Below are 22,808 nucleotides of genomic sequence, written 5' to 3'. Positions count from 1 at the left end.
AGACCCAAAGCAGAAGGGCTAGATGGAGCTTCATAAACATAGAGGCAAAGAAAGAGGTGAAGGTTGAAAGACAAAGTAATTCTGAAAACAACTCATCATGTTTGGACAAAAGACACTATTTATTACTGTCATCTGAGACTAAAATTTTAGCAATTTAAAACAACTTTCTTGCTTTCATTTGTTAAATTTCATGGTTGATTCTGGAAATCCTGCAGAATCATGAAGGTTTGTGTGTGGTAGGATGGCTTGTGTTCTAAAAGTGAGCTTTAGATCTTTGCAGGTGAAGTTTAATAATTAATTTCAAAGCCACTCACCTTCAAAGACTTCCTAACTGCCTTAATCTTGTGCCTATGTGTTTCATGTTCTATTAGTTGGGAGTTAGAATTTTAAATTATCCTGCCTTATTAGCCAAAGCCCTAGTGACCATTACATTACAATAATGAGAACCTGAGGAGAAAAGAAGTCCTTTTGGAATAAATGTTTCCACTACCTGGTTCTCAGAATAATGCATCCAGTAAAAAGTGCTGTGGTGTGCTCTACCCTGTGGTCTAAGGCCATGTGATTGTCTATATTTCACACAGAAATTAGAAGTCTTACAGAATTACCTACTGCTCCAGGGGCATGAGCTTAAGTGGCACTAAATTTCTGTCACCAGCTCTGTAGCTGCTATTGTTAGGCCCTCAGAGGAGAGCCCCACAGACTAGCTGGAGAAAGTCATTTTCCAGCCTGCCGTGGAAGCCAACCATTTAGTGTAATATTCAACCCCAGCAGCCTATTTCATCACTAGATGGTCATGTTGGTCTGCTGAGCAGCTTACAGCAACACATTGTGCGCCCTGCAAGAATTTCAGTGCTAACTCTTGTTCAGTCACTCAGTCATGTCCAGCTCTTTGCCACCTTGTGAACTGCAGAATGGCAGGCTTCCCTGTCCTTCACTATATCCCTGAGTTTGCACAGATTCATGTCCCTTGAGTTGATGATGCCATCCAATCATCTCATCCTCTGTCGCCCTCTTCTCCTCATGCCCTGACTTTCTCAGCATCAGGGTCTTATCCAGTGAGTCGGTTCTTCATATCAGGGTGGCCAAAGTAGTGGAGCTTCAGCTTCAGCATCTGTCCTTTCAGTGAATAGTCAGGGTTGATTTCCTTTATGGTTGACTGGTTTGATCTCCTTGCAGTCCAAGGGACTCTCGAGAGTCTTCTCCAGCATCACAATTCAAAAGCATCGATTCTTCAGGACTCATGCCTAATGCACAATTTATTCATATGTTATTTATATGGTAAAAAAAAGTATATATGCCTGAATATTTTATTTGCTTCATCTGTCTCACACATATTTTATTTGCTTCATCTGTCTCACACTAATAATTGTGTTATTTTCTATCACTGCTATGTTTTTTCTGCTTTTTCTTCTTCCTCCAACAGTGATGGGGGTTCTGGGGGCATTTTTGGGGTGGGGCTGCACTGGGTCTTTGTTGTGGCACTCGGGCTTTCTCTAGCTGCAACACTCAGGCTTAGTTGCCCTTTGGCATGTGCGATTTTAGTTCTCCAACCAGGGATTAAACCCACATCCCCTGCATAGGAAGGCAGATTCTTAACACTGGACCACCAAGGAAGTCCCAGCAGCGATAGTTTGATGTATTTTTATGCTATTGTCTGACACATATTGACTTGTTTTATTATATTTTTATTATTGGGTTCATATTGTAATTAATATAACTTGACCTATTTTGTCCCATTTAATTATGTTTGCCTTGAATTCTAATATAGCTAATATTACTCATCACTTCTTATCACTTAGGGTTGGTTTTTTTTTTGCTCACACTTGATTGATAAATCTCTATGCATCCTTTAATTGGTAACTTCTCTGTCATTTGTTTTAACTTCATGTTTTGTAAGTGGTTTGAATTCATTTTCTGATCCAATTTTGAATTCAGTATTTCCTAATTAGGTTGGGTAGAGGGAGATTAACATATTTACATTTGCAGTAATATAAAAAACTGATAGTAAACATAGAAATTTTTTCCTTACCAAATATACTTATTTAATGGGTTTCCCCAGTGGCTCAGTGGGTAAAGAATCCACCTGCAACACAGAAGACACAGGAGATGTGGGTTCAATTCCTGGGTCAGCAAGATCCTCTGGGGGAGAAATGGCAACCCACTCCAGTATTCTTGCCTGGAGAATCTCATGGACAGAGGAACCTGGCGGGCTATAGTCCCAAGGGCCGCAAAGAGTCAGACACAACTGAGCAACTAAACACACACATTCATTTAATATCACAGTCATAGCAACTATAATTAAAGCATGTTTTAAAATTGTGTTTCCAGGGTCTTTTGAGACTTATATTAACCCACCTGATCAGGACGCCTATTCTATAATGAAGGAGAGTGATCAACTCATAACAACGGAAAAGGTGCCCACAAGCTATAATTTTTGGCATCCAGAACTAAGTTCTTTCCATAAGTTAATCCTTATTAAATGCTGTAAAGAAGAAAAGGTAGGATATTTTTCATTAAATAACTGTGTTATAATTATTTCTGCTAAAGCTCACCAGCCAGTTATGATTCATGGACTGATGAGATTTATTTAGAAAGTAACAATGGCCAAATTCAGGAAGTGGTTTGTGACTTTGTGTTGTTAGTAAGAAATGGAGACTTTGTGTTATCAATAGAGCACAATATTTTATACAGGAAATGATGAGAGAAAAGGCTGGAGAGTCATCCAGGGACCTAGAGGAACTTCCTTAATGTTGCCATGGGGAACTTGTGCTTCCTGCCAGGGAGGTCAGGGCTTTGCTGGATGGTGTTAGCAGGGGATTGGTGAGCCTTTCAGAACTTGGCAGCAATGGGAAGGAGGCATTTGAACAGAAAAATAACATAGTCACCAAGACCAATGTGAAGATGGTTGACATAATTATGTAAGAAATTATGGCAGTTTGCATAAAATAGAATGAAATAGCACCATTTGCAGCAACATGGATAGACCTAGAGATTATCATATTAAGTGAAGTTAAGTCATACAGAGAAAGAGAAATATCCTATGATATCACTTATATGTGAAATCTAATTTAAAAAATGATACAAATGAACTTATTTACAAACCAGAAACAGACTCATGTATCTTGAAATCAGACATTTGATTACCAAAAGAGAAACATGGCGGGAAATAATAATTTAGGAGGTTGGGGTTAATATATACCCACTACCATATATAAACTAGATAACAAGGACCTACTGTACAGCACAGGGAACTCTACTCAATATCCTGTAATAACCTATATGAGAAAAGAATCTGAAAAAGAATGGAGATATATACGTATATATATAATTCACTTTGCTGTACACCTGAAGCTAATAAAACATTGTAAATCAACTGTACTTCAATAAAAATTGTTTTAAAATTATGGCAACCTGCATTAAGATAGAGGTAGTAGATTAAAGAGATGGAGTGAGATGTGGAGTTGAGGCAACTAGTATGGCTCTTGGTTTTTGCGTGGGGGCCAAAGGGGAGAGTTGTATCAACAACTAAACAAATGTGAAAGGAGAAACATGTTAGATAAAGACGTCACTGAGTCTGCAGTATCTACCAATATCAAAATGTATAGTAGTCTGGGGACCAATTAATATCTGGGTAGAAAACTTTAGAGAGAAATACAGCTTAAAAAATAGAGATTGGGGAATCATTAACATTGAGTTGGAAAGTAAAACCACAGGAGTTGTTAAAATCGTAGAGGAATAATAGGTTAAGAGGACAGATGGGCAAAGGATGAAACCCTGAGGAGCACCAACTTTGAAAAGACAAAGAGAAAGGATGAAGAGCCCTTAAGAAGGAAGAGGCAGAGGGGCAAGAAGAACATCAGGAGAAAGAAATGATGTGGAAACCCAGTAGGCGTAGTGTTTCAATACAGCAAGAATTATCAACAGATTGTAATGAATGGAGGGTGTTCTATGAGAATGGGAGAAAGAAAATGCACTGGAGAAAGTGAAACCATAGTTTGGAGATATTGAGGCTATACTGTAGGATTTTCTACCGTCTCTTTAGGAAAACAGAAAGGCTGTGGGGTTGGCCTGGGCTACTGATAATTGAAATAGATGAATGGAAGATAGAAGGTCATTGAGATTGTTGGTAAAAGTAGTTCTATAAAGGGGAAGAGCTCTAAGAAAAAGCTTATAGACTGGGAGAAGAGGGAAAACCTTGAAAGTTTCTTTGGAAGCAAATGTAGTTGGACTAGGAATGTAGCACAGTTAGAAGGACAGGAGAGGTTGGGATCAAAGTTGAGCTTAAAACTTCTAATGAGAAGTTCCAAGTGGTGACCATGTCCTGAGGGTGGCCATAGGTGTGGGTGACTGAGAAAGTGATGAGATGATGTGCACTAGAGTTTGAGGTGAAGGCACTGTGCAGTTAGGATGTGGGAGGTCCTTCTGGACCCTGAACCCGGGTTGTGTCACCCCAGATGATGACAAGACAATGCCTGAGACACAGTTGATAAATCACTGGAACAGACATAAATGCAGAGGAAGCTGTAAGCTAGGTGGCAAGTCTTCAGTGGATATGGGACAGTGGCTACAAGGTCGGATACTGACAAAGATGAAAGGATGATTAAACAGCAGTAGTCCCAAAGAAGGAGTTTTAAAGATTGAGACATAGGCTAGAAAATTCTAGACTATGGGAAATTTTTGTTATTTTTGATTCAGGTTCTGTGTCTCTGTGTATGAGCTAAGGTTCTTAAGGTTGCAGCCATATAGAACAAATTTAATAAGTTCAAGACTAAAAAGGATATATTAAAATAAAAGGATACTGGGGTAGCTCATTAAATTTGAGGAAAAGCCAGTTAATCACACTTCAGGAGGAGCAGCTCACTGGGCAACTCACTGAACATAACTCTATAGTATTGCCATTGATAGCACTCAACTCTCAATGAAATTGTTCCTCTAGTTTCAAATTCTCAAGAGAGAGATTCTGATTGGTCCAGCTCAACTTAAGTTTTGTTCCTCGTCCAATCAGCTACAGATAGGAAAATTGCATCATGCAGTAGGAATATGACCCACAAGAGTTCTAGGAAGAGAACAGATGCTGGTGGGCTACATCCATGCAAGATTCCACCTGCTATGGGGCCTTGTCTCACAGCCAATATTCCCATTTCTCTGGTCCAGAGAAGATCAGACTCAGGAAAAGACCTAAGACTCACTTTCTATCATTTGAAGACCAGTACCTGTCCCTCAGCTTCTGTCCATAAAACATTTAACAAGTATTCCAGGCACTGAGGATACAATTGTGAAAAAGAAAAATTCTTTTTTCTTATGAAAAAGGAAAATTACTCCCAAAGGCTTGTATTCTAGTGGGAGAGAGAAGGGACAGAAAGAATAAAATACTTTCTGCTTGCAAAAAGTTCTAAGAAGGACATGAAAGAGAAGTTTCAATAAAAGTAGTACAGTGGAAACTAGAGTAGGAAGCCAAGGAGGACCTCTTTGAAGAGGTGATAGTCTCAACTTCTCATATAAATCATTTCCTGTGTCATACCAACAACCTGTGGGAGCAGACTGGAGGGTGTCGGGCAGCAGCAGGGAGACCTGGAACAGTGCCCCTGGGTGGGGAAGCCTAGCAGAAACTCAACGGCAGACCAATTGGGAGAAGGAAGAGGGTTCCAGAGGAGAAGGACCAGGAATAGCTGAGAGCCAGGACTTCAAGCTATGGTTAGAGTGATTGCTCATGGGAACAAAAAAGAAATAAATAGAATGAGAAATGGAGTCGAGCCCTGCACCAGAAGTGGGCGGAGTCACTCCCCCTCAGGCACCACCTAGGCTTGGAGAGGGGAGGAGCAAAGGGGCTTGATAGAAAATGATTTCCTACCCCTCCCAGTCATGAAATCAGGTCAGCCTGAGGACAAGGATTTTTTTGTTTGTTTTTAATTAATTTTTTACTGGAGTATGGTTGATTCACAATGTTGAGAGGTTTGTTTGTTTGTTTGTTTGTTTTTTGTCTCTTGGACCCTTTGGAGAATATGATGAAAGTTGCAAGCCTTCTTAGAAAATACACAAATGCTCTTCCACATATGATTATGTAATTCTAGTTAAGAATCTCAATCTTGGGAAATGAAGTGTGTTCTCTCACACACACACACACACATTTATTTTTTACATTTAATTTTTATTTTTACCTTTTCACCCTCTGCATCCATTTTCTGCTCTCTGGCAAACAAAGGTGTGTGCTCTGTATCCAGAAGTTTATTGTTGTTGTTGCTATTTTTTTTAATTTATTTTTAATTGGAGGGTAATTGTTTTACAGTGTTGTATTGGCTTCTGCCACACAGCAACACAACTCAGGCATAAGTATACATATGTCTCCCATATGTATCCCACTCCTCTAGGTTGTCACAGAACACCGTGTTGAGCTCTCTGTGATATATAGCAATCTCCCATTAGCTATCCATTTTACACATGGCAATGTATATGATTCAATGCTATTTTCTCAATTCATCCAACCCTCTCCTTCCCCTTCATTGTCCACAAGTCTGTTCTCTGTGTCTGCATCTCTATTCCTGCCCTGCAAATAGGTTCATCAGTACCATCTTTCTAGATTCCATATATATGTGTTAATATGCGATATTCGTTTTCTTTTTCTGATTTATTTCATGCTGTGTAACAGGCTCGAGGTTCATCCAACTCACTAGAACTAACTCAAATGCATTCGTTTTTATGGCTGAATACTATTCTGTGTATATATGTACCACTACTTCTTTATCCATTCATCTGTTGATAGATATCTAGGTTGCTTCCATGTCCTGGCTATTGTAAATAGTGCTGCAGTGAATACTGTGGTGCATGTATCTTTTTGAATGATGGTTTTCTCAGGGTGTATGCCCACTGCTGGGATTCTTGGGTCACGTGGTAGTTCTATTCCTGGTTTTTTAAGGAATCTCCATACTGTTCTTAGTGGCTGTATCAATTTACATCCCCACCAATAGTCCGACAGGGTTCACTTTTCTCCACATCTTCTCCAGCATTTATTTTTTTGTAGATTTTTTGTTGGTGGCCATTCTGACCCACGTAAGGTGATACCTCATTGTGGTTTTGATTTACATTTCTCTAATAATGAGTGATATTGAGCATCTTGTCATATGTTTGTTGACCATTTGTATGTCTTCTTTGGAGAAATGCCTGTTCAGGTCTTTCAACCACTTTTTGATTGGGTTGTTTGTTTTTCTGATATTGAGCTGCTTGTATATTTTGGAAATTAGTCTTTTGTCAATTGTTTCACGTGCAATTATTTTCTCCCATTCTGAGGATTGTCTTTTCATTTTGTTTATAGTTTCCTTTGCTGTGCAAAAGCTTTTAAGTTTAATTAGGTCCCAATTGTTTATTTTTGTTTTTATTTCCAGGAGTTGGGTCAAAAAAGATATTGCTGTGATTTATGTCAAAGAGTATTTTGCCTTGTTGTTGCTATTTTTAAGATTCCACATATGAAAGATAATATGTTTGTTTTTTTCTGTCTGACTTATTCCACTTAGTATAATGCCCTCAAGGTCCATTAATGTTGTTGCAAATGGCAAGAGTTCATTCTTTTTTATGACTGAATAATATTCCTATATGTGTATGTATCACATTTTCTTTCTTTATTTATCCATTGATAGACACAGGTTGTTTTCATGTCCTGGCTATTGTAAATAGTGCTGCAGTGAAGACAGCGGTGCATGTATTTTTTTCAAGTTATTGCTTTCATTTTCTTAAGATAAATACCCAGAATTGTGAGTGCTGGATCATATGGTAGTTCTGGTTTTAATTTTTTGCAAAATATAAATACTGTTTTTCATAGTGGAGACATCAATTTACATCCCTAGCAACGATGCCTAAGGGCTCCCTTTTCTCCAGATCCTCACCAACATTTATTCCTTGTCTCTTTGATAATAGTCATTTTAACAGGTATGAAATGGTATCCCATTGTGATTTTGATTTACATTTCCCTGATGATTAATGATCCTAAGCAGACAGATATATGTCTTTTCTGGAAAAATGCCTATTCAGATCTTCTGCCTGTTTTTTAATTGGATTGTTTGGAATTTTTTTTGCTATCGAGTTGCATGAATCTCTTATATATTTTTGGATTTTAACACCTTATTAGTTGTATGGCTCAAAGATACCTTCTCCCATTCCATAGGTTGTCTTCTTATTTTGTTGGTTGGTTCTTTTGCTGCACAGGTGCTTTTTTATTTTGTATAGTCCCACGTGTTTATTTTTGCTTTCGTTATTTGCTTTTGGTGTCATATCCTAAATCTCATTGCCAAAGCTACGTCAAGGAGCCTTTCCCCTCTGTTTTCTTCTAGGAGCTTTATGGTTTGGAGTCTTATATTTAAATTTTTAATTCATTTTGAGTTCATTTTTATGAGTGGTGTAAGCAGGAATGTAAATTGGTATAGCCACTACAGCAAACAGAATGGGAAAGCATAGTCTCTTCAATAAATTGTGTTGGGCAAATTGGATATTCAGATGCATAAAAATGAAAATGAACCCATATCTTGGGTCAAACATGTTGTTCGAGGGTTGACTCTATAAGATCATATCATCTGCAAATAAGGACAATTTTAATTCTTCCTTTCTGATTTGGATGCCTTACTTCTTTGTCTTGCCTAATGGCTCTGGGTAGAGCTTCTGATACTATGTTGAAATGGATCCTCATCCAGTAGCCTTTACTGTTTTTTCTTTCAACTTTCAGGTGGTTTTTGCCCTTACAGACTTTGTCATAGAAAATCTTGGGAAAGCCTTTATAGAGACACCACCTGTGGACCTCCCCACTCTGTATCAAGACATGTCATACAACACTCCCCTGGTATTTATCTTAAGCACAGGCTCAGATCCCATGGGTGCATTTCAGAGGTTTGCCCGGGAGAGTGGATATTCAGAAAGGTAAGGTCACATTGTTCAGTTTTAATCATTCATATGAACATCGCCTAGTTAAAATTTGCCTTTTTTTTTCCTTCCCTCTGTGGAATGTGAATTCCTAATTCAGGAATCCCTTACTAAATAAGTTAAAATACTTAATAGTGTAATTCTAGTCCAAGTCCAAACGTCTGAAAACCAGAAGTAATAATAATACAAGTCCCAATCTGAAAGCCAGCAGACTCAAGACCCAAGAAAAGTCAGCGTTTTCATTTGAATCCAAAAGCAAAGAAATACAATGACCCAGCTCAGTCAGGCTGAAGGAGTTCCCTCTTCCTCAACCTTTTCATTCTGTTCAAGTCTTCACTTGATTGGGTGGGCCCCATCTACATTAAGGAGGAAAATCTGCTTTACTCAGTCTGCTGATTCAAATATTAATCTCACCCAGAAACATCCCCACAGACTCATTCAGAATGATGTTTGACTTAATGTCTGGGCGCCGTGTGACCCAGTCCAACCTCACTAGTAATTAGGAAACAATAAGTTAAAACCATTGAGAAGATATTTCATACTCATCAAATTAGCAAAATCGTGCCAAAGATAGGGAGCTATAGAAATATTCATATTACAAGTGGGAGTGAAAAATTAGTTAAAATCATTTTGAAGAGTAATTAGCAGTATATCAGAGTTGCAGAAAGCATTCCCCATATCCCAACAACTTACTACTGAATTTGCATGTTCAAAGTCAGTCATGGATGGGCAAAGAACATTCGTAGAAACATGTTTATAATAGCAACAACAAAAAAAACCTGGAAACAACCAAAATGTCCATCTTAAAAAACTATATAAATTGTGGCATATTCATATAATTGAATACACTATAGCCATAAAAATAAATAAATTAGGATTATGTTTATTAATATGGATGGGTCACACAAACTAATATTGGGCAAAATAAATTAAGTTGCACAAAAATTATATAATATTGGAGAAATTTGATAAATCAGATAAAATTATTAAACAGATATATATTATATACTGCTTATGGGTTCACATTTTTGCAATAATAGTATAAAGAGAAGTACAAAAGTTATACCAAGTCCAGGAGAGCAGTGACCTTGTAGAAGGTGAAGCTTGGATAATAAGAAAAGTGAACAGGGAGGGGCATAATGCAAGCTCAGATCATATGTTTTACTTCTGAAGCTGGGTATGGGTACATAGATACTTATATTAACTTTATAACTTCTGTTATAAAGGTTATAAAGGTGTTATAAAGGTAAAATACTTGGCTGATGAAATTAATAGTGAAATGAAGAACCTTAATCTTTATACTCAACAAATAAAACAAATGCAAGATCTTCAAATACATATGCAGCATTTATAAAATTAATGATTTTCTAAGAGATAGGTATTTCAAAAAGAATAAAACTTATTCCCTGACCACAATAAGTCTTAGAAATCTTAAAAGTTAATTTTTTTAATATTTGGAAAGCAAAAAAATGTTCTTCTGAACAGCTTGTTTGTTAAAGAGAAATCATACTGGAAATTGTCCAATAAATGGACAATGACAAAAACAATATAACCTATCAAAAACCAGGGGGGGTTAGTTATAAGACACTTAGTGTAAATTTATACATATGTAATGACTTCTGGTTCCAGAAATGTCAGACTCAGAACTCAGGCTGATATTCCCACTAAGAAAAATTAGGCAATCTAAAACTTAGTTGTTAAGCTCTAATAGAAGGAAAAAATAATAAGCTAAGAGCAGAAACTAGTGACAGAAAACATTCATTCAATAAACAAGATCTAAAAGAACAGAAGTTGCTTTTTTGAAAAATTTAATAAAATATAAATCTCTGTTGAAACTGCTAATACAGAGAGAAAGAAACAGAGAAATTCAAAAAGCCTATATCATGAATGAGTAAGAGGAATATCACTATAGACCTGCAGACATTAAAATAATCATAAAAGCATATTACTTAAAAAGAAAACTTTGCCAATGAATTTGAAAATGTTGATAAACAAGAAAATTCCTCCAAAAGCACACCTTTAAAAAACTAATAAGAATAATTAGAATATCTAAATAGTTCAATAATTTTTTATTGAATTCATTATTAAAAACCTTTCCAGAATTCTGGGTTTATTTCAGTAATATAAGCATTAAAATACTGAAAATAATTTAATTCACCACATTGAAAGAGTAATGGCAAAATATCCTTAAAGAAGAAAACTATTAATTCAACATATGCAGAAAAAGCATCTGTTAAAATTCGACATGAATTCATGGTGGGAAATGTCCTAATAAACCAAGAATCTGGAAATCATGTCTTAAAAAGAGAAAAACAGAAATAGGACATTCTTCTACTCTGATAAAATGTATCTTAATTTTTAGTGGATTTAGCAAGGTTACTGGACTTAAAATAGATTGCATTAATGCATACTAGCAACAGAAACTCTCATTCATTGTTGGTGAGAATACTAAATGGTACAGCCACTTTGGAAGACAGTTTCGTGCTTCATATGATCAGCCATCTGGCATTTACCCAAAGGAGTTAAGAACTTATGTTCACCCAAGAATCTACGTTATACTAGAGCCTACATTAAATGCATAGCAGCTTTATTCATAATTGTCAAAACTTGGAAGCAACCAAGATGTCCTTCAGTAGATGAATGGATGAATAAACTGTGGTATATCCATACAATGGATATTGTGCTGTGCTTTCTTGTGTGTGTGTGTGTGTGTGTGTGTGTACTTTGCTTTCTGTGCTTAGTCGCTCAGTCAAGTCCAACTCTGCTACCTCATAGACTATAGCCCGCCAGGCTCCTCTGTCCATGGGGATTCTCCAAGCAAGAGTACTGGAGTGGGTTGCCATGCCCTCCTCCAGGGGCTCATCCCAACCCAGGGATTGAACCCAAATCTCCTGCATTGCAGGTGGATTCTTTTGCCATCTGAGCCACCAGGGAAGCCCAAGAATACAAGAGTGGGTAGCCTATCCCTTCTCTGGGTGAACTTTCTGACCCAGGATTTGAACCAGGGTCTACTACATTGCAGGTGTATTCTTTACCAGCTGAGCTACCCGGGAAGCCTGCAATGGATACTATTCAGTGCTAAAAAGAAATGAGCCTATCAAGCTATGAAAAGACATGCAAGAACATTAAATGCATATTACTAAGTGATAGAGGCCAATCTGAAACAGCTATATATACTGGATGGTTCCAAGTATATGACATTCTGGAAAAGGCAAAACTATGAAAACAATTTAAAAAATAATAATAACAAAGAGTTTATATCCAATGTAAAGAACTCTTAGAAATCAATAAGAAAAAAGACAGGTGAACCAGTAGGGAAAAAGGGGAGAGAAGAATATAAAAGCAAATATCCAAATGTCCAATAAATAAACCTATGAAAATGGGAAATAATTTAAAACCTCAATGAGATACCATTATATATCTATCAGGTGTTAGCAAAGTTGTGGAAAAATAAGTACTCTCACCCATTGCTGGTACAAGTGTGGAATGATGGCATCACTCTGAAAAACAGTTTGATATTATAAAAAAATTAAGCATACACATACTCTGTCAAACAGCAGTTCCATTCCTAAGAATATACACAACAAAATGGAGTACACGTGTATCCCAAGAGACATCTGTGAGAATGGCTATTGCAGCATTATTTGTAATAGCCAAGAACCAGAAGTAACTCAAAAGTCCAGCAAGAGCAGAATGGATGAATAAACTTTGATATAAGCATACAGTAGAATATTATACAGCAATGAAAATGAATGACACAGCAATATGAATTAATCTGAAGAAAAATGTTGATTGAAATAGACCAAATATAATATACACTTTATGATTCCATTCATATAAATTCAAAAACAAGCAAAATTAATCTATGGTGTTAGAATTCAAAGTAATTGTTGCCTTTGAGACAAAGGGAGGATACTAATTGACAGGGTACTAGTTATGTTCTCTTTTTTCTTTTGCCGTGGGTGGTGGTTCTTCTGTACATTCTCTTTGAGAGAATTCATCAAGCTAAACACTAATGATTTGTGTACTTTTGTATATATGTTGCAACCCCATGGACTGTAGCCTACCAGGCTCCTCTGTCAATGGGATTTTCCAGGCAATAGTCCTGGAGTGGATTGCCATTTCCTTCTCCAGGGGATCTTCCCAACCCAGGGATCGAACCCGGGTCTCCTGCATTGTAGACAGACGCTTTACCATCTAAGCCACCAGGGAAGTCCTGTATATATGTTAGACTTTGGGTTTTCAAAAGCTTTTAAAAAACTGACCTATAGCATTAGAAGTCAGGACAAAGGATACCTTTGGGATGGAGGAAGAGAAGATGATTGGAATAGAAAGGAGATAGGAGAGATGTCTCTGGGGTGTTAGGGAAGTTCTCTTCTCAAGCACAGATGTTTATTTCCTCTATGCACTTTTATTTGTATATTTGAATACACAACTATATTTGTCTTATGCACTTTTGTGTGTTATAGTAAAAAAAAAAAACAAGAAAATAAGAAAAATTATTTTTACATCTATCAGAATGAGAATTTGAAATGTATGCATATTCTAGAAGCCTACCATACTTACATTTCTTAATAGTTGCATTACTTAAAAGTAATAAGAAAGAGCATTTCATTGTTGTTTTTGAATTCAGGGTGCAGTCAATTTCACTGGGACAAGGACAAGGACCTATTGCTGAAAGAATGATCAAAGATGCAATGAAATCAGGAAACTGGGTGTTTCTGCAAAACTGCCACCTTGCTGTTTCTTGGATGTTGGCAATGGAGGAGCTAATTAAAACCTTCACAGATTCAAGTATGTTGAGCATATAACATTTATATAACAATACCATTTTTATGTGGCCTTTCTTGTTGAATCCAATCCTTATAACAATTATTATTGGCATTGTTTATCCTATATTAAAAGGAAAAATTTGAGATCTAGAGGGGTTTAGTTAGGTTACACGACCCAGATTCAAATAAAAATGTTCAGACTACAAATTGAACTGGGTCTTTTTGTTGCATGTTACCTTCTATGGGAGACCATTTGAATTCAAAATAAATAACATCTAGGCATGATATTAATAAAAAAGAAATAGAAAATGGACTTGGGACAAAAGAAGAAAATTATATTTTTCACTACAGAATGAGAGAAGTTCAGAAACAGAGTTCAAGTTAACACTAATTCTCATGGTGGTGTTTTACCACTTTTTATCCTCCATAACCCACATGACAATTAACTTTTACATGTGACTCATAGACACACACACCCCCACGGGTGTGCCCAACATAAGTCATAATTGCCACCACTAACTATACTATCACTGCCTTCTTTCCCACTCGAGTAAGTATAATGGGCTGCAAAGAGAGAAGATGTGGAGTTGGAATTGACTCATTTTTATTCAGTAGTATAAAAATAATTGAAACCTTAGGAGCTGTATGATAGGTAATAAGATGTGTGGGGCAAACTTCCTCACTGTCCCAGGAGGTCATGGAAGAGAACTGCCACCTGGGATTTCCAGGGCCTTTTCTCTGGTGTCCTCCTTTGTGTCCTGACAGAGGGCTTTCTAGAAAGGTGAGAACTATGCAGATGACTTTCCTTATCATTGCCTGTTAAGATGAAGACCTTCTCCTTTACAGAGCAGCCAGCCTGCACTGGTCACCAAGCCACCAACAGGGCTTAGCAGCCTTCCCCAAAGACCCCTCACTCCCTGATTGCCCCATGCCCTGCCTTCTACAGACTGCTTCCATCAAGGACAGAGTCTGTAGCATCTGCCACCCAGAATCCCCACTCTTTCCACTCTTCGCAATACGAACAAAGATGGCTTGCTTCCTGTGGGGTCTGTGACTTACTTCTATTTAAATAAGTAAAGAAAAATGATATGGTGTTTACTACTTGAATAATCAGGTTCCTTATCCTGATGATTAGGATTATGATTAAGAAAAAATGCTAAAGAAGGCATCTAAAAAGCAGTTTGCTGCAGAGGTACTATGGGAGCCTTCTGAATAAGGACCAGTCATTCACCTTCACAATGACCTCGCCAGACCTACAAGGAGGCTGGATGGGCCACGGAAGCCAGAAAAGTTGTTGATGAAGTTTAAGTGCTTAAGTGGACAGAAAAATCCTCTTCTGGTCCTTGTTACAACTGTTTATTAACATAACCATTTGGGTTCTAACGTTTAACCTGAAACAGTATAAAATAAAATACATTCAGGGAGGGACTTCCCTGGTGGTCCAGTGGCTGAGACTCCATGCTCCCAATGCAGGGGGCCCAGGTTAGATCCCTGGTCAGGGAACTAGATCCCACAGGCCACAACTAAGACCAGGAGCAGCCAAATAAATAAATAAATAATTTTAAAAATTACATTCAGGTAAGAAGTTGAAAAGAGAAAGTGAATGAAATAAAAAAGAGAAAGAAAGGGGAAAAGAGCCTCTGGACTTGAAATTCTAAGACCTGAGTAGAGTTTGGCCCCCACCACTGCCTGACTATATATATCACACCTCATCTCTGGGCCTCTGCTTCCTCAGAAATAAAGTGACTACACAGCCCCATTGCTATAAGTCCCATACTAAGATGATCTCTATTCTATTCCAGTTCTGAACTTCTATGATGTCTATAAATGTTAAGATCCTTGATGCTTTTGTAGTCATGAGAGAAAAAAACGATTTTTAAGATGCTTCTCTAAACCTGGCCTTTTTCACTCTTCAGTTTTTGTGTGGGGGGGGGGGGGGCGGGGGGTTAGTTAATGAAATCATTAGCCCTAAGATTTTATGATATCTGACTTCTATGCTAATCAGTCAGTCAGTTCAGTCTCTTAGTCGTGTCCAACTCTTTGCAATCCCATGGACTGCAGCACGCCAGGCTTCCCTGTCCATCACCAACTCCCAGAGCTTGCTCAAATCATGTCTTTCAAGTCGGTGATGCCATCCAACCATCTCATGCTCTGTTGTCCCCTTCTCCTCCTGCCTTCAATCTTTCCCAGTATCAGGGTCTTTTCTAATGAGTCAGTTCTTCACACCAGGTGGTCAAAGTATGGGAGCTTCAGTCCTTCCAATGAATATTCAAGACTGATTTCCTTTACGATTGACTGGTTTGATGTCATTGCAGTCCAAGGGACTCTCAAGACTCTTCTCCAACACCACAGTTCAAAAGCATCAATTCTTTGGTGCTCAGCTTTCTTTATGGTCCAACTCTCGTATCCATACATGATTACTGATAAATTTTTACCATAGAAACAACTTTAATGTTGCTCTGGAATTGCATTGAGTTGGTCAAAAAGTTTGTTTGGGTTCTTCCCTTGAACCAAAAAGTGGACTAACTTTACTAAAACAATACTAGAACTAACTTAATCTTGGCTATTTAATGTAGCTCATTAATTTAGATTACTAAACCAAGAAGTATAAATACAGCTTTAATCTGCAGCCATTCATTTAATAAATATTTGAGAACCTACTGTGTACCACACACTGTTCTAGCTACTTAGGGCATGTTGGTGAACAAAGCAACCACAGTCATCTGCCCTCCTCAAGCTTACATGCTAGTGAGTAGAGACAGACAAACCACATAAACAAACCACATAACAAATAAGTAATGTATATCATATGATATATGATATACAAACCACATAAACAAACCACATAACAAATAAGTAATGTATATGGTATGATAGAATGTGGTCAGTGCTTTGGGAAAAATTAAAAGTAAAGTCAGGAGGAACAGGAAGGTCGGGGTGGAATGGGAGTAAGGAGGAAGGGTGGAGAGTAGTTTTAAATGGGGTGGTCTGGGTAGACCTCTTTGAGAAGTTGGCATTTGACCAACACTTGAGAAAAGTCGGGGAGTCTAAAGGAAGAGCATTCCAGGTAAAAGGAACAGCTACTGCCTGAGGGCTCCTCCTAAAGAAGTAGGGGGAGCATGCCAGAGGAACTCCGTCACTTGTGCTTAGAGGCCAATGCCAAGAAAGGCCTCCTTGGATGATGTTTGTGTCTTCCTGTGACAGGAACAGTGGCTTTCCCAGTTCTGCTCTGGCCTTTTGAAACTGGAATGCAGCTTGTTTTTTCTTAGGTTCTCTGTCCACAACTCAAAAAGGAAGCATATTGACTTCTTGATGCTGCCTGTGAGGTCTCTCCATTTCCCTGCTCACTGAGTTCCCCTTGCTTCTTCTCTGAAGAAGGAACACATTCCTTTATTCTCCATAACGCTTTCTGACCATTTTCATGGAATTTTCCCTACGTTGAATGGCTAACAACAAACAAAAATTAAAACAACTTCACAAACATAAAGATAGTAACTGTCCTTTTTTTTGTTTGCAAAACTACCAATTTCAGAGGAATGATCCTTAACATTTCTATCAAGAATTGAAAATTAACATTCCTGGACTTCCCTAGTGGTCCAGTGGTTAAGAGTCTGCCTGTCAATGCAGGGGACACAAGTTCGATCCCTGGTCTGGGACGATTCCACATACCTCATGGCAACTGGACCTGTGCACCACAACGATTGAAGCCCTTGAGCTTTAGAGCCTGAACACCACAGCCAGAGAGTAGCCCCTAGTCGCTGCAACTAGAGAAAGTCCCATGCACATCAATGAAGACCCAGCACAGTCAAAATAATTAATAATTTTTTAAAAAGAATAGAACAAGTTCTTAATTTCTTTATTCGACTGTGCCAACATCCAGACTGCCAGGCTCACCTGGGTGAAGAGCTTCTAGAAGGAGTCCCCTCACCTCCATTCTAAACATTTTACAACATCAAATATTTTAAAAAGATAAACTAGTCCTTAAACAGAGCTTATCTTTTTATATCCTATAATAATTATTTCTTATAGAAAAATATTACTGAGTTAAGCATTTTCCTTTTTGTCTTTGTTTTAAACAGATGTTGTTATCAAGGACACATTTCGACTTTTTTTAAGTTCCATGCCTAGTAATACATTTCCTGTGACAGTCCTTCAAAATTCGGTCAAGGTAACATATGTTCGTGGTTGAACTCTGTGACATGATTGGCCTCAGGGCGCTCCCCGAGTGAATCCATGGAGCCCACTGGGCCTGTGCAGGGTTGTGTCAGGGTTTGGTCAGCCAAGGTGGGGAGGTGGGAATCAGTGTCCATTCACCAGAGAGTGAGTAGGGAAACAATTTTCCAGGCCACTGCCCTTCCTGTGTGCCCTTCTGCTAGTCATTCAACACCTCCCTGCTTCCCCTCTTCAAGAAAATGTCTAGGATGCAAAGAGATGAGAATAGAACCCTTCCCAGAGTTAAGAATATGTTTCAGCATGTGGGAGACAGGAAAGCCCAAAGGCAGTATGGCTGATGGATTGAAACCTCAATTATTTTTCACATAATTCAGAAAACTTGGATAGAGAGACTTACTAAGTAAAATAGACCTTCAATCTGAGGGCTGGAGACCCTATGGCAAGTCCTAGAAGGCATTTTTTTTTTCTTTTTTGGCCATGCTGCACAGCATTCAGGATCTTAGTTCCCCAACCAGGGATCAAAGTTTCCATATATGGGAAACCTCTGCATATGAACCTGGAGAAGGAAATGGCAAGCCCCTCCAGTATTCTTACCTTGAGAATGCCATGGACAGAGGATCCTGGTGGGCTACAGTCCATGTGGTCGCAAAGAATCAGACATGACTGAGCAATTAACACACACTTCTGCATATGAACGATCACTCAGGAACCAGAGTTGTCTCTTCCCTGGTGCCCTGTGCCATCAAGGCAAAGTGTAGGGTGGACATTGAGAGGACCAGAAAATCCAGTGCAGAAGGCCTGAGCATCCTTTCTGGCCTGTGGTTAAAAAATGGACACCAAATGGAAAGGTCTGAGATTCTTGTGGAGGTGGTTCACCCACCCACTGTAGGCCTGGGAACCCCGTAGTCTCCAGAGGCCAAGGCTGAGAGAGATACAGAGCTGGCAGGAACAGGGCAGGAATGCCTCCCAGGCATCAGTTACCTTCATCCCCTCACTGGCTTCTATATGTGTTATTTGGAAAAAATGCAAATCTGTACAACCACACTCTCTGCCATGTGTCTCTAAGTACAGGTAACCAATGAGCCTCCAAAAGGTTTACGTGCAAATATCAGACGAGCATTTACCGAAATGATGCCTTCATTTTTTGAAGAAAATATACTTGGAAGAAAATGGAGACAAATAATATTCGGCATTTGTTTCTTCCATGCAATTATTCAGGTACACTTAATTTGCTAATTTTTTAAATATAGACAAGGAGAAGTGTATTAGGTTAAAAATCAATAAGGGGCTTCTATGGTGGCTCAGATGGTAAAGGATCTGCCTGCAATGCAGGCGACCTAGGTTCAATCCCTGGGACAGGAAGATCCCCTGGAGAAGGGAATGGCTACCTGCTTCTGTATTCTTGCCTAGAGAATTCCATGGACAGAGGAGCTTGGCGGGCTACACTCCATGGAGTTGCAAAGAGTTGGATATGGCCAAGTGACTAACACTTTAAATCAATAAAAAAGTAAAATTAAAAGCTTACAAATGACATTGTGAAATGCTGAGGTCTTTGTTCTATCTGAACCCAAGTTGTTTTAACTCAGTCCCTAGACTTCCCTGGTAGCTCAGATGATAAAGAATCTGTCTGCAATGTAGGAGACCTGGGTTCGATCCTTTGGTCAGGAAGCTCACTTGGAGAAGGAAATGGCTACCCACTCCAGTATTCTTGCCTGGAGAATTCCATGGACAGAGTAGCCTGGCAGACTACAGTCCATGGGGTCGCAGAGTCGGACATGACTGAGCAACTCACATGCACGCTGTCTGATTTCTGTATGACCCTTGACTCTGTACCTCACAGCTTTGCCTCCCAGCTCTGCTCTGACCTAAGGAGCCACATCGCCTGGACAAATGCGGTAGGTCAAATTTAAAAGCATGAAGTTGTCTCCTCAGCTGTGCTTCACTCACAAAATCTGCTTCCCCTCCAGACTCTACTCCTGAAATCGGTGGTCCCATTTTTGTAATCACCTACAGTCAGAATTTCAGGACTGCTTTTATCCTTCCTCCTTTACACATATATATCATGTTGTTCAGCAAGTCTTCATTTTTTATTACAATAATTTCACTCTCACCTGTTTCTGTTTGAGTGGGCTTACCACCCTTAATGGCTTGCCTCCAGGACTTCCCTGGTGGCTTAGACGGTAAAGCGTCTGTCTACAATGCAGGAGACCTGGGTTCGATCCCTGGGTTGGAAAGATCCCCTGGAGAAGGAAATGGCAATCCACTCCAGTACTGTTGCCTGGAAAATCCCATGGACAGAGGAGCCTGGTAGGCTACAGTCCATGGGGTCGCAAAGAGTCAGACATGACTGAGCGACTTCACTTTCACCACCCTTAATGGCTTCCTCCCTGGGCATAGGGAAAGCTTCTAACATAGATATCAGAAGGGGGTAGAGAGTGCCCCACTCAATAGTCTTATCAAGGCCTTATATACTTTTACAATTGGTTTCTACAATAGAAAGGTCTTACCAGACCCACTCCCACATAAAATAACAGGATTAGACAGAAGGTTCTCCATAAGAAGGAGAAACATGTCCTTGAGCAAGATACATTGTTGCTATATAATCATTAGTACAGAGCTTAAGGAAAAACATACCCTTGATCAAGATGAGTTGTCTTGCTGTATAATAATTAGCTCTGGGCTGAAAAAAAAAAAAACAATAATGTCTTATGTGACTAAGATAAAGGAATGTAGAAAAAAAAACTTTTGCCCTTTTCTCATCCTTGAGAGCCAGGGACTCCTTATCAACCTATCTAAGAATTAACTCTCTCAGGAGGTACAAACTATTGAGTATAAAATAAGCTCAACAATGTATTGAACAATATGGGGGCTGTAGCCAATATTTTGTAATAACTGTAAATGGAGTGTAGCCTTTAAAAATTGTATAAAAGATAAGTTTAAAAGAAAAAAAAGAAGAGGGAACATGGCACCCATCCTCTGATATAATCAGTTTAGAGTTAAGAAATTAGGTGGGAGAGGGCGATAACAAAGAGTAGGAAAGATTTCCCTGTGGACAGTCATGAAACAGGAATTGAGATTCTGGATACTAGTTTTTTAAAAAGGTCTCTGTGGAGAAGTCAGTGTATAATCAACCCATCAGGCATGACTGAAAAGCCTACATGATGGACAGACTTCTGAGAAGATTTAGGGGCAGCTCTCTCCATCAGACAGGTGATTAGCATCAGTATTTTTATACCAAGAAGACTCTAAGGTGGGATATTTTTTCCTATTTTGATGGGGAAATATTTTATTTTACCATAAAGAACAAATGTTCTTTTGTCAGGTCTGTCGCGATTTCACATTTCCAGTAATATCTAATTATCTTTTGGAAAGTTGGAAAAAGACCAGAGTTGGAGGAAGAGGTGCCTGCCCTATTTGATGAAAGTCAAACTGAAAGCCTCACTCAAGTTGAATGGCATTTTGCACAATGAGGATGCCAAACTTCAACAGAAACTCTGGTTTTCAGTATTTTATGCAGAATAAATTTATCAAATTTTAAGACCATTTTCATTTTCTGTTCTAGGAGAGAAAAAAGTTTGGCCCTCTTGGTTGGAATATCTGCTATGAATTTAATGATAGCGACAGGGAATGCGCTCTACTGAACCTCAACCTTTACTGTCAAGAAGGAAAGATTCCCTGGGATGCACTGATTTACATCACTGGTCAGTATGTCCACATGGTCTGATGTCCAGCTCTCCACCACATGGTTGTTGGTTTACACCTACCTGGCTTATACCAAGGTGGTGTCCTCCCAAGTGTGTGGTGAGGGTGGTGATGACTTCTAATATTCCCTTTGAGAAGATAAGACCATGATAAGAATATCATAAGAATGTTTATACAGAGAAGACGAGACAGATATTTTTCCCAGATAATAATAGAGAACGCTTAGATAGTTCTTGCTACATACCAAGTACATTTCAGGCACAGCCCATGAATTAGCAGATTTAATCCTCATAAGAACCCTATAAGGTAAAGACTGTTATATCCCTATTTTACGAATAAGGAAACTGAAGCACACAGTTTACAAGTGAGAAGCCAAGATTTAAGCAAGCAATCCAGCCTCCAGAGTTTGTGCTCTTAAATTCAAAAGAATCTGAACATAGTTGACCAGTAGAGACCTGTTGAGTCAGGGGTACTTACAACAAAGGAAAAAATATTTTATGAAGTATGATTTTTAGCAAATATTAATTGTGGCCCTGTGAGATCTTACTGGTAAAACTAGATCCAGTTTAGACCATGCAGGCCCAAATAATGAAGAAAAGATTCCCATTAGGAGGTGGGGGAGAAAGAGAGCCTGAAAAGGAGCAGAATGGGAATGGATGGTTTTCATTGGTGAGCAAAGGAAATGAGGAACAGCAGAGAAGGGTCAGCTGATCTAGAGACTTGAACAGCATGTGACACCTTGGAACATGCTTGAGTGAAGGGCAGTGAAACAACAGTGAAAATGGATGAAGACCTATCTCCAGGCTGGACCGAGAAGGGTGGGCATGGAACCTGGGAAGCTCCTTTGTACTTCTGCCCCCAGCCACTCCTGTGGGGCTAAGATTGCTTAACATAACAGCGAACTAGACAGTATTCTCCCTGCCACCCTGTACATACCCTGAAATTCCTGCTTCCCAGCTTTTCTCTGCTTTCTTTCTTTCCTAGAACCTTTGACCTTTCCTTTAGCTCCGTTGTTTCTACTGCTGTGAAAGTAACTGGGTTTTGAAAAGCAAAGAAAGGAACAAGACAATGATATATCTTTTCTCACTACTACTGTTCAACGTTGTGCTGAAGTTTCTATCCTGGGAAATTAGACAAGGAAATAAATAAAAGGCATCAGTTTAGAATGGAAGAAGTAAATTATTTGCAGATGACATCTTGAATGCAGAAAATCCTAAACAATTCACACACACACACTGGAAGTAACAAATGAGTTCA

General features: G+C 38.7%; 1 protein-coding gene and 1 long non-coding RNA gene across 2 annotated transcripts in view; one reads left to right on the top strand and one right to left on the bottom strand.

Moving 5' to 3' along the window:
* DNAH6 (dynein axonemal heavy chain 6) overlaps positions 1-22,808 on the top strand; it is a 282,338-nt gene that overhangs the window by 229,323 nt on the left and 30,207 nt on the right. The window contains exons 63-68 of the mRNA XM_024999429.2: positions 2,329-2,498; positions 8,711-8,901; positions 13,538-13,698; positions 17,756-17,844; positions 18,921-19,067; positions 21,412-21,550. Of these exons, the coding sequence (XP_024855197.1) occupies positions 2,329-2,498; positions 8,711-8,901; positions 13,538-13,698; positions 17,756-17,844; positions 18,921-19,067; positions 21,412-21,550 (897 nt within the window). The remainder of the gene's footprint in view (positions 1-2,328; positions 2,499-8,710; positions 8,902-13,537; positions 13,699-17,755; positions 17,845-18,920; positions 19,068-21,411; positions 21,551-22,808) is intronic.
* Positions 11,623-22,525, bottom strand: LOC112448798 (uncharacterized). The gene is made up of 4 exons (XR_003037197.2): positions 21,614-22,525; positions 20,484-20,529; positions 18,444-18,665; positions 11,623-12,404 (listed from the first exon to the last, which is right to left on the bottom strand). It is a non-coding gene; the product is annotated as an uncharacterized lncRNA (long non-coding RNA).

This window comes from Bos taurus, chromosome 11, assembly GCF_002263795.3.
Source record: "Bos taurus isolate L1 Dominette 01449 registration number 42190680 breed Hereford chromosome 11, ARS-UCD2.0, whole genome shotgun sequence".
Classification (NCBI taxonomy): Eukaryota; Metazoa; Chordata; class Mammalia; order Artiodactyla; family Bovidae; genus Bos; species Bos taurus.
Note: the sequence above shows the minus strand (reverse complement) of the source record. Positions and strands in the feature narration are given on the sequence as shown.